At 61.1% G+C, this 10814-nt stretch overlaps 2 protein-coding genes across 2 annotated transcripts in view; both read left to right on the top strand.

The window, feature by feature from the left end:
• Nucleotides 1–2126: 2126 nt before the first annotated feature.
• On the top strand, nt 2127–4212 carry ANKRD33 (ankyrin repeat domain 33). The gene is made up of 3 exons (XM_019470786.1): nt 2127–2256; nt 3176–3316; nt 3443–4212. The coding sequence occupies exons 1-3, from the start codon at nt 2136–2138 to the stop codon at nt 4210–4212; spliced, it is 1032 nt and encodes a 343-aa protein (XP_019326331.1). The 5' UTR covers nt 2127–2135.
• Nucleotides 4213–8024: 3812 nt separating this feature from the next.
• The window catches only part of ACVRL1 (activin A receptor like type 1), a 16374-nt gene continuing 13584 nt past the window's right edge, over nt 8025–10814 (top strand). Inside the window, exon 1 of the mRNA XM_009274390.2 lies at nt 8025–8293. The gene's annotated coding sequence lies outside the window, so the exon portion shown is untranslated. The remainder of the gene's footprint in view (nt 8294–10814) is intronic.

The raw sequence follows: 10814 nt of genomic DNA, 5'->3' as shown, positions 1-10814 counted from the left end.
GGCTGGAGGCTCCAAGGCACCTCTCAAGGGGGGATCGCAGAGTTTATTTAATGCACCTTCACAGTTACAGGTACCTGCGCCCTTGGTCGAAGCAGCAGTTCCCCAGGTTTATCTGATCAGCAAATTCATCTGCATATAAAGGGAGCTGGAAGAGGATTTGGGGGGGTTCAGTTGAACTGGTGGGGGTTGCTCAGGCAGCAGCATCTTACTGAGATGAGCGAGGGAGAGGTATAAAAATACAACTCTGGGCTCCCAGCAGCTCCTCAGCTAAAGGTGCTAAATCCTGCCCAAGCAGCCCTGATCCTGCTCAAGGTGGATGGAGCCATTTTAAGCAACAGTTTAAATTAAGAGATCTTGGCTAGCTGAGCTCACATCAACGTGCAGGTTGTCACAGCTTTCATGCCCAAAGGCCACCTCAGACCCAGAGCAGAAACCTCTTTCTCACTGCAAAGGGTAGGGGTGATTTTCCACTGTCTCTCGCAAAGTTTTCCTTCCTTGTTGGAGCCGGGATGCTGCCCAGCTGAAGAAGGACCCACGGGGAGGATCTGAACAGCCCCAGGTAAGATCAGGGTACGGTGAGAAGAGCATCTCCAGAGTCTGCTTTGGGATGTCTAAGGGCTGTGGGAGAGTTTAATGGAATTGCAAAGGCTTTCTTCCTTTCATAGCACCAATCAATTAATGGTTGGCTTCTACTTAAAAGCAAAATGGTTTAATTTCTGCTGCCAGGCTGCAGCCGGTCCCTCCCTGCCCCAGAGCTCCGGTACCAGGGCTGCGGGTTGCCCTGTGTTGCGCAGTTTAAGGAGCTCCTCAGGGAGCTGGGAGCTGCTCTGGCCTCTGCTCTCCTGCTGCTTGATTGTAAGGAGACGGATTTAACCCTTCTCTCTGTACGCTGCTCTGGTTCTGCTGCTAGGAAAGGTCTTTGCAGATGCTTTGATGTGCACCATTTAGGTGAGGAGGGCACTGTGAGAAGGGCTCAGACCCCGGCCGTGAGGCATGGGGAGGGATGGAGATGTGCCCTTCCTGCTGGCGCTTGGCACGACAGCCCAGCTGCATTCAGTGCCACGATCGGCATCCCTTCTGCCCTGGAGACGTTCCCGATCTCCCCACCTGCCTGGTTTCAATGCCTAGACCGTGGGACATTTATCCACCTTCCAAACTCCCGAGATGTTCCCCCATTTTCCCTGCTCTGCGCTGGAGATGGTGCCGTGGGGAGCTGCTCCCCACCTGGGGTTTCGCAACATCCAAGCCCCCGGTGCAAGCGTTTGCATGGGGCAGAGGAGGGAAACTGGACCCACGGGCTGTGCCAGTGGCTGGGAGCCAGCTGAGGCTTCCCGGCAGGACAAGGGATGCCGGGGCCCCCACAGTTCCCACGCCCGCTCTGTGTCTGCACAGGGGGGAGTGAACAGTCCGGAGTGCCCCCGCGTCCTCCCGGGAGAGGCTCCCCCCCACCCACCCTCCGGGGAGAGGCTCCTGGCCCCAAGCAGGGCTTGGGGCCAAGCTGGGCTCGCTCCCCCCAGCAGGGCCGGATGACAGATGCCTGCAGTGGAGGAGAACATGCTGCAGCCCCTGCTTCCAGCTCAGATGCCTCTGACCCAGAGCTGCACTACGAGGAGGAGGAGGGTGAGTCGGAGCCCTCGGACACCAGCAGCATCTCCTCCGACGACTCCGTCTATCCTTGCTACGAGCTCTTTCTGGGGGCTGGTGGTGCCGGGGACCTCAGCCTCTACCAGTGCTGCACCAGGAACGATGCCACGCTGGTGCAGGAGAGGCTGGAGCACGGGGTGACCCGGAGTGAGGCCACGGAGCTGGACATCAATGGGAGGGTGAGTGGCTGGGGGGGGCACCCTGCAGAGCAGAAAGAGGATTTCCTGGGAATAGGCAAATCCTGAAGGATGGTGGTTGCTAAAGCAGATGGAGGAGGAGGGAGAGTCCTGGGTGGGATGGCTTTGACAAGGGATGGGTCTCCTGGGATTGATCCAATCCTTGGAGCAGAACCTCGTCTGTCCTCCCATCCTGAGCCTGTCTGGTTTGGGGGGGGGGGAGAAGTGGGGGGGACCATGGGGAGCACCATGGTGGGGAGGATGGTGCAGTGCCAGCCCCGGTGCCGAGTGCTGCCCCCTCTCCAGAACGGGCTCATGGTCGCCTGCTACAAGGGCTTCGTGGACATCGTGCCCCTGCTGCAGAAGTGCCCCTACATAAACATCAACCAGCAGGACAAGGATGGGAACACGGCCCTCATGATGGCAGCCCAGGCGGGTAGGCACCGCGCTCGGCCTCGGCATGGGGCAGCCTCCGCGAGACCCCTCAAAGTGATGTGACCCCCTGTGCTTCCCCTCCAAAAACCCTAAAATGAGCCGTTGGGAAAGCCGAGGGTCCCGAGGGCTGTGACCCTCCCCATCTAAGTTTATGGTTCATCTTAGCACCGTTTTAAAACTGGGTAGATGATGCAAAAATGGAGATTCCCACAGCAATGTTGTCTTGCAACACCTCCCGCCTGAGCAGTCGCATCGAGCAGCAGAGCTGAGCCAGAGCTGCCCCACGTGCTCCAGAAAAGCCCCGTGAGCCGCAGTGATTTACCTGCACACAAGGTCTGAGCTGGCAAATGCCATGTAGGGACCACATCTCCGGTCACGATGGTTTTCCTCGTTACAGCAGAAGAGTCTGGCTCCCTCCACCCTGATTAACCATGGGGGAAAGGAGGGTCTCAAAGTGGGGATCACCCTTTATTCCTACTTTATCCTTGCTGGAATGATGATTTTTTCTGAGCTGGCAAATGCCACGTAGGGACCACATCTCCGGTCACGATGGTTTTCCTCGTTACAGCAGAAGAGTCTGGCTCCCTCCACCCTGATTAACCATGGGGGAAAGGAGGGTCTCAAAGTGGGGATCACCCTTTATTCCTACTTTATCCTTGCTGGAATTGATGATTTTTTTTTTTTGCATTTTTGGACTCTCTCCTGCATCCTCTGCTGAAGCAGCTGGCGCGCCAGCGCTGTTCCCTGCACAGCCAAACCCAAAACAAAATAAACCCAAACCCTTTCAGTCCTGATCCCTCCAAGTTTCTGCATTTTTGTCCTCACAAGATGCAGTCGCTAAATACTTTCTCCAGCAGGCATCAGGAGTTATCACTCGTTAACTGTCGAAACTCTAATGCAGCTTCTCTCTGGCTGTTAAGGACACATCACCATCGTCAACTACCTCCTCAACTACTACCCCGCGCTTGAGGTGGACAAGCGAGACCCCCGAGGCCTGACGGCGCTGATGAAGGCCGCGATGCAGGGGCAGGAGGACTGCGTGGCTGCCCTGCTCCTGGCCGGTGAGCATCTCCCCAGGGACTTCCCGGGATTTTTTGGGAAGGGGTGGCACTGCTGCTTGCCCTGCGCTCTGGGGTGGGACAGGGTGGGATGCTGCGGTGATGGTCTCTGCATCCCGGTGTCTCCAGGAGCAGACCTGCAAGCGGTGGATCCCATCAAGGGGAAGACGGCCAGGGAGTGGGCAGCCTTCACCGGCCGCTTTGAGACAACCATGCGGATCCGGAGCCTCCTGCGGCGCCCGCGGGCGGAGCAGTTTGGCACCCAGTACCGGCCCGAGTGGCCAGCCCTGGCTGAGCTGGTGGCCAAAGCCCTGAGACCCAAATCCAGGGGCAAGAGGCTGTCGGAGAAGATCCGATCCATGTTCACCTTCAACTTCCCCCACGACCACAAGGAGGATGGCATGATGGACCACATGGTGAGGATGACCACCTCCCTCGCCAGCCCCTTTGTGGCCACCGCTTGCCAAACCATCTGCCCCGACAGCCCCCCAGAGGTGGGCAAGCACAGGCTGTCTGTGCCAGAGATCCTCGGGCAGCATGTGCTGGATCCGGACGCTGAGCCAGAACCCACCTCGTGCCCCAGCACCAGTGCATCCTCTTGCAACGGTCAAGCTGTGTCAGAGATCCGGCTCCTGCCACCACGCTGGCCAGCCAGTGGCCTGCTGAGCTTCCCGCCCCTGCGGCGTGGGAACAGCATCTTCCCCGGAGAGCCCATCCCGAAAATCAAAGTGAGCAAAGCCTCCTGCCCGACTGCCCGCTCGAGGGAGTGGAGGCAGCACGGGAAGGACAAGAACCTGCTGCAGCCACCCAAGTGGAGGTACAAGGAGCTGAAGGAGGAGACAGCGGCCAAGGAGGCGAAAAGCGAGGAGAAAAAGAAGAAAGGGGGGAAGAGATGCTAAGGAAGGAGTGTCGGGGTGGGGGCGAGGTCCCAGCTGTCCCCTTGGACCTGCTTGCTTTTTTGGCATGGGGTGGCTTCCTTCCCTGGCAGGATGGTGATGCCTGAGGGAGGAGGATGCTGTGGATGTACGCAGCTGAGATGCCCCAGCCCCTGTGGTCCCAGGTCCCTGACCCCCCTGCCCAGCCCCTCGTCCTCTCCTGCCTCGAGGGCGGCCACCCCAGCCCGGCTCTGGTCGTGCTGGGCTCTGACGTGCTGAGACCCTGCCCTGGGCCGGGCGCTGGGTCTGCAGGGAGCAGGTCTGTGGCAGAAGCTGCTCTTTTTCTTTTTCCTTTTTCCTTTTTTTTCTTTTTTTTTTTTGCCTCTTTGATCTTCCCGAGATCTTGATATTGCAGTGCATGGTGGAATGTGGCCATGCAAATTAAAATGGAAGTGGTTGCCATGTTAACAGGATTGATTTAGTGAATAAAGCTCAGGGTTGCTTGTTGGGCTGGCAGGAACCCTTCCCCCTTGCTGCCAGTGTCCCCTGTCCACCCCGTCACCCCCTCGGTGACATTAATTTCCCCAATCCTGTGTGTTCCTGGGTTGCAGATGGACAAACGAAGTCTCAGCACTGGGAAGCATCTCCGTGCTGCAGGAGGGTTAACAGGACCTCCAGGTGCCAGGCACAGGCTGGAAACCGAACCTGACGTGCTCGTGGGCTCCATCCGCAGCTGCCCGACAGCCCGGCTGCCCTCCAGAGAGGGGACGGTCGGAGAGGAGGCAGCTTTTGTGCTCCAACATTACCCAGGACAGGACCCAGTGGTCCCTGTTCCCAAGCAAACCACCCTCTGGGAGCTCCAGCCTGTGTCCACACGGAGCCCCGGGACCCCTCACCTGCACCCGTGCAGCCCCCTGGGACCCCCTCCCGTAGGGAGCTCTGCAGCTGCTTTTTCTTTTTTCTTTTTTTCCTTTTTTAACTGGATGTGCTGCAGCGGCAGTGCGCTTGTGCTCCCCATATTTCAAGCTCCTCTTAAATCTGGCTCCATCCCAGGGCGTAGGAAAGTGAAACCAGGGTGCTGGCTGTCCTGAGCAGCCGTGCTGGCTCCTGCAGCGCCTGAGCACCCAGGGTTTGACCCCCCAGGGAGAGCGACTGGCAGCGAGAGCCTCTCGCAGCGCTGGTTATCCAGGTAGCAAATAACCCTTGGGCAGGCATGCAGCCCAGGATGGAGCCCCCTCCCTTTGCCGCCCCTTTCTTTAGGGGGACAAAAGCCCCTACTCCCCACTTTTAGGCTGCAGCTCTGCCTTTCAGGGGGACGGGGAGGTTTGGGCTGAGTCGTGGGCAGGCGGGGAAGGATGCTCGTCGGGAAGGAGCTGCGACCTCCCTGTCTGTTCCCCTCCAGCCCTTGGCTCGCGTTGGGCTCCCCAGCACGTGGCTGCCCTCCTTCGCCAGCTCCCGGCAGCGGCTCGCAGATGAGCCGGGGGCGGACGGCACATGGAGCAGCCTTCGCACACGCCGTGCCAGCCTGGCTCCCGCCGTGCGGGGGGGAAGGGAGAGCCGGGCTCCCGCCGGCCCCTCGTCCCCCGCCCTCCGCCGCTGGGGGGACGGCTCGGTGAAACCCCGAGGGGCGGCTGGATGCGACCGACCACAGTCGAGGGGGACCCGCACCCTTCTGCGGGATGAAGTCGCAGCGCGTGGCGATGAGCGCCGTAATGATGACGGAAAGTCTCGCTTTAGCTTCGAGGGGGTGGTGGGAGGTTGTGCCATGGCAGGCAGGGCCGGCGCAGGACCGCGAGTCACGGTGCTGCCGGCGTGCCGGTGCTCAGCCCAGTGCCAAGGCGGGCGCCCATCCCCGCTGATTCACCCCATCTGCCCCAGACGGGGGCTGGCACCGGCGTGAGTGCGGAGCGGGGCAGGGATCGCCCTGCCTGTGGCTAAGAGAGCCTGGGGTGAGTTTGGAACGTTCATTAACGTACCTCTACGATCAGTCCCAGCTCCGGATGAATTTGCTTTCCCACAGCAGCAGTGCCAGAGCCGCAGCCCGGCCTGGGGCTCCCACCCATCCCTGCCCTTTGAGTCACCGGGGATTAGGACTTAGTAACTTTTAGAAGTTTTTAAGCAAGTATTTATCCCCCCCAGTGATGATTATTGTTAAAAATGTGGAGCTGCCCCATTTGGAAGATGAAAGTTCAGGGACCGAAGCAGCCAGCACCAGCCCTCGCCGGAGAGCCTGCGTGCTCAGCTTCCCGAGGAAACTCCTGCCTGCAGTCGTAAAAGTGGGGTGCCGGTGCCCGCCGTGTGCCTGCGCCTGTGGAAGGCAGCGGGGACACAGGAGCCATCCAGGAATAACCCTGGGAGTGGCCGATGGCCAGTCAGATCACCGAGACCTGCGCGCCGGAGCAAAGATGGTCACGGTGATAAGGCGTCTGCAGGCACTGGCTTCCTCCTGGGTGGCTCCTATCTGATGGAAACTGCCCGTTTCCCCTGCGCCGGCTCCGCAAACCTCCCAGCCCTGGCGCGGGCAAGGTCACGCGTGAAGGTCCCTTGTGTTTTATCCTGGTTTTGTGCTTTTGTTTGTTTAAACTTCCTAGATCATGGGCGATAACGGGGGAGAGGCGGCCGGCAAGACCTCAAAGCTTCGCAGCCGCGCTCCGCTCCCCTGGCACGGGGAGGCTCTGGGTGCCAGTTGGGTTCATGATGCAATTGGGGTTGGTGATGCAATGGGGGGGCGGCGAGGTAAATCAGGCCAGGCCCCATAACTTCGTTAGGAAAGAGGCTGCAATGCCAGCCCGCACGCTGCCTGCTGGCAGCTGCCTCCGCCTGCCCGCGGGAGCGGGTCACCGTGCCGGGGGCAGCAGACGGGTGAAAGGCAGGGATGGGGCTTGGAGGGAGAGGAGGGGGACGGGAGGAGCGCGAAGCTGCTGAGAGTGGGGTGGCTGAAAGAAAATGACCCTGAAGCGGCAAAAGGGGAAGCGGCGCTTCCGCTGCCCACAGCCCCGGCGGCCCCACGTGTCCTGGGGGAGGGGGAAGCACCCAGCCTCCCCCCGTGGGAACAGCCCCGCTGCCCGTGTCCCAGCGCCTGCTGGCGCGGCATCTCAAGGGCCGCAGTGGGGGACGGCGGGGATGTGCCGGCAGGATGCACCGAGCAAACCCCCTTGGCCCACCCCAGCTCTGCTCCATGCCCGCAGTCGGGGCAGAGCATCCCTGATGGGGTGACCGTTCGACAGCACCCCCCAACGCCGTGTTACACCCTGGGGGAGAAAACCTCCCCTGCCCTCCAGCGCAGCACCCCAAAAGTGTTGTGGCCAGCACCAAATAACCAGGGAAGACCCTTGGCCCTGCCGTGGTGCTCCCATCCCCATGAGGGTTGGATGCTGGAGAGGGAGGGATGGCCGAGCACATCAAGGTCATTCCCGCAGCATCTCTCCAGACCATTCCCACCCCCGCCACCATCAAAGCAACCGGCTGCTGTTCTGCCAAAGGCCTTTAGACGCTCGAGGAAGGAGACATGATGGATGTCCCCCCGCCAGCTGCAGCCCAAGGGCTTGGGTTTGCCTTGAAAGCCGGGAAACCAGGGAGGGAAAGAACCCGGCGAAGGACAGGGGCGGGAGGAACAGGCTGAGGGAGAGCAACCAGGATGGAGCTGGGGCCCGGTGTGCGGGAGGAAGGGAGGCTGGCCGTGGATGTGTGCTCAGCAATAGGAAATGCTTTATTAGCTGGGAGTGGTGGAGAGAAGCCAGGCAGGAAGAGGCAGTAATAAGAAACATTTTTTTGACTTCTCCCACATCCAGACCACAGAGCGCTTGCCAAGCGGCTGCGTTCGGACAACGGGGCCGCCGAGCCGAGCCCCCAGGGCCAGGACGGGGACGGAGACGTTCCCCCGCCGGGACAGGCGACGCTTAGGCTGCGGGAGCCCCCGCGGTGCCAGGACGGGCAACGGGAGGGGAGCAGACCCATGAAGCTCCTCCAAGCCGGGGTGCACGGCACGGAGCAGAGCTGCCCCGGCTGAGCCACACGCGCCGCCTCTGAGCTCGGGACCGCGGCAGGGAGAGTCTCGCCAGGGCCGGGCAGTGCCGCAGGCACCCGCGGGACGCGAATGCTGTAGGTGAGTGGGGAAGCGCCGCGCGCTCACGGGGTCTGGGGCTGCACCGAGCTCAGCGCTTCCCTCCTGGTTTACCCCAGTGAAGCTGAAATCAGGATTTGGCCCCATTTCCTTCGCATTCGGTGGGACGCCGGGGTTGATGTCAGTGTAGCAGAGGCTGGAATCGGGGCTCTGGCAGAGCCGGGGGCATAAATCTGGATTTACACCAGTGCAGTAGTAGCAGGATCAGTCCCCAGGTCCTTGCTAAAGAGTTGAAATAATACGCGGCTGCTACCGAAAGCCTGGAGCTGACATGGGAAATGGGGAATTTGGGTGTATTTTGAAAAGGCACGGGGAAAAATGAGGGAAAGTTGACAGCTCCGCTAGCCGGGGGCTGGAGTGAGGGCGGCAGGGCACCGATGGCAGCGGTGCCATAGGACGCGCTGCCTCGACGCACCCCTTCTGCAAAGCCAAACCCTGGGTCCCTGTGAGGAGGGGTGGGCGAGGAAGAGCCAAACGGCTGCTACAGAGGCTCCGTTTTGAGAACAAAGTGCCTAAAAGCGAAGGTGGTGTGAGCCGTGCCGTGGGAGCTCTGCCCTGCTGCCAGCGTTCAAACCCTGCCGCAAGGTCGGGGCAGGAACGCTCCCCTCCTCCCGGCTCTGCATGAGGAGCCGCGTGCGATGCCGGCCCCACGAAGCGATGAACGTGAGCCGGGTTTGCTGCTCTCTTTGCATCTCTCGTTTATGGCACAGCGGTGCCTGTCGGTGCGAGAGGGGCCGGGGCGGCACAGCCCTCCCATGGAGGTCCCTGAGCTGGGAGTTGCATCCATCGCTCCCGCACCGACTGCACCGGAGGGTCCAGAGGATGCAAACAGCTTTGCTGCATGCGTGACCAACCTGCAGCTATGGGGAGGAGGGAGGAAAACCTCCATCCATTGCCTGAAACCAGGCTGAAGCCTTGGGAGTCCACGGCAAAGCTCTTGCCACCTCTGACGCGGTGTCCACCCAGCTCTTCACCCCTACAGCCGGTGCCTTCGGTTGCCCCCCCCCCTCTCCCCCCCCCCAGCCGGTGCCTTCGGCAGCCGGCACATGGCTGGTTCACCCTGCTTCGCCCCAGCCAGCACCAGCACTGGTGCCGGCACTGCCCGGCCAGACAGTGCAAGGGTCTCCACAGTGTCTGGCTCCCTGTGAGAAGGCGACACAGGGGAACTGAGTCACGAGCCGCATCCTGCGGCGAACCCCCCCCGGGAGCAGCAGAAACCGCAGGGGAGGGCGGAAGCGCCGGGATTGCAAAGCTCCGCCGAGCCGCCCGGTAAGAGCAAGGGATCCTCCAGCTGTCCCGCGTGTCCCGGCGGATCACAGCCAGCCACCCCCGTCCCCAGGCTCGCACCACCTCCCGCTCCGTCTCCCCCCAACAGCCCCTTTGCTTTTCTCTCTGCGGGGTCGTGGGGAAATTCCCCTTCCCCAGGGCTGCTCCGGAGCCCCCTGGCCAGCCAGCGCCACGGCACGGCTGCCTATTGCTCCCAGCTGCTTCTGCCAGCACCTGCACCCCCTCCGAGAGGTTTTAACTGGGGTTTTTTCCTTCTCCCGATGCTGCTGCAAATCCCGAAGGATGGAAGGATGTAACACGGCAACGTGACTTGCCATCACCCCCCAGCCAGGCTGGGGAAGACGCTCCGGAGGGTGCATGAGCTGCAGCTCCGGTGTGAGAGACAAGGGAGGGAGGTTGGGGACAGGGATGGGGACACAGGGGCTGGTTTGACCCGTTACAGAAGCCCCCAGGATATTTCTCCCGCGGGATGCCGGGGACAGTTCTGGGTTAAGGTTTGCTCTCGGTTAGCACCAAAAATCCCTGCGATGTTGTTGCATGTACAGCAAAGTTTTGGATGAGGCCCTGACCGCTTTGTGCTTCATGGCAAAGATCCCGCAGCCGTCTAATGGCTCGGGATTTTATGGAAGTGCCCCCCAAGAAGGGAATGCACCACCAAGGGGTCTCGGCTCCCCTTTAAAAGGATGCGTTTTGTAGCGCTTGGGATTGCAAGGAAAGGCGCTGTGTCTGGGAGCATCCTGGAGGCTCGGGGAGCTGCAGCCCAGCTCCAGGGGAGTTTATTTTTTAAAACAAAGCCGATCCCGGGCCAGCCGAGGGACCGGCTGCTGCTTCAGCCAGAGATCAGCCCGGGCATCGCTCCTGGCATGGGACACCCAGAACCAGATCCCGCTCCTGCCCTCCAGCCCCGGGACCCGGTCGCCGTTTCCTCCCCGCAAGCAACAACCAAGCAAGCTATTTTGGGGAGGAAAAGCCCGTTTTACACTGCAGTCGTAGCCTGTCTGGGTCAGCCACGTACACGTGTGCTCTCAAGGGCCGGGCTTGCGTGACTTTGCTTCCCCATCAAGGCCAGAATCTAAACAATCTTGATTCCTGTCCCGGCGGCCCTGGGCAGGGCTCCTTCAATTGCAGGAAACGGAGACTTTGGCGTGTTTATGTCGGGAACCACGAAGAATGAGCCGAGGAGGGGCTCGGGAGCTCCAGCTGCCGCTGGCCGAGC

The sequence above is a fragment of the Aptenodytes forsteri genome, unplaced genomic scaffold (assembly GCF_000699145.1).
Source record: "Aptenodytes forsteri isolate BGI_AS27 unplaced genomic scaffold, ASM69914v1 Scaffold64, whole genome shotgun sequence".
Lineage (NCBI taxonomy): Eukaryota > Metazoa > Chordata > Aves > Sphenisciformes > Spheniscidae > Aptenodytes > Aptenodytes forsteri.
This window is presented reverse-complemented; position numbering and strand designations above follow the sequence as displayed.

What these genes read in the sequence shown, in the direction of transcription:
- ANKRD33 (XM_019470786.1), top strand. Translation starts at nt 2,136, where the DNA reads ATGGTCGCCTGCTACAAGGGCTTCGTGGACATCGTGCCCCTGCTGCAG. An exon ending in CATGATGGCAGCCCAGGCGG is followed by an intron (nt 2,257 to 3,175) that starts GTAGGCACCGCG and finishes CTGGCTGTTAAG; the next exon opens with GACACATCACCATCGTCAAC. An exon ending in GGCTGCCCTGCTCCTGGCCG is followed by an intron (nt 3,317 to 3,442) that starts GTGAGCATCTCC and finishes CGGTGTCTCCAG; the next exon opens with GAGCAGACCTGCAAGCGGTG.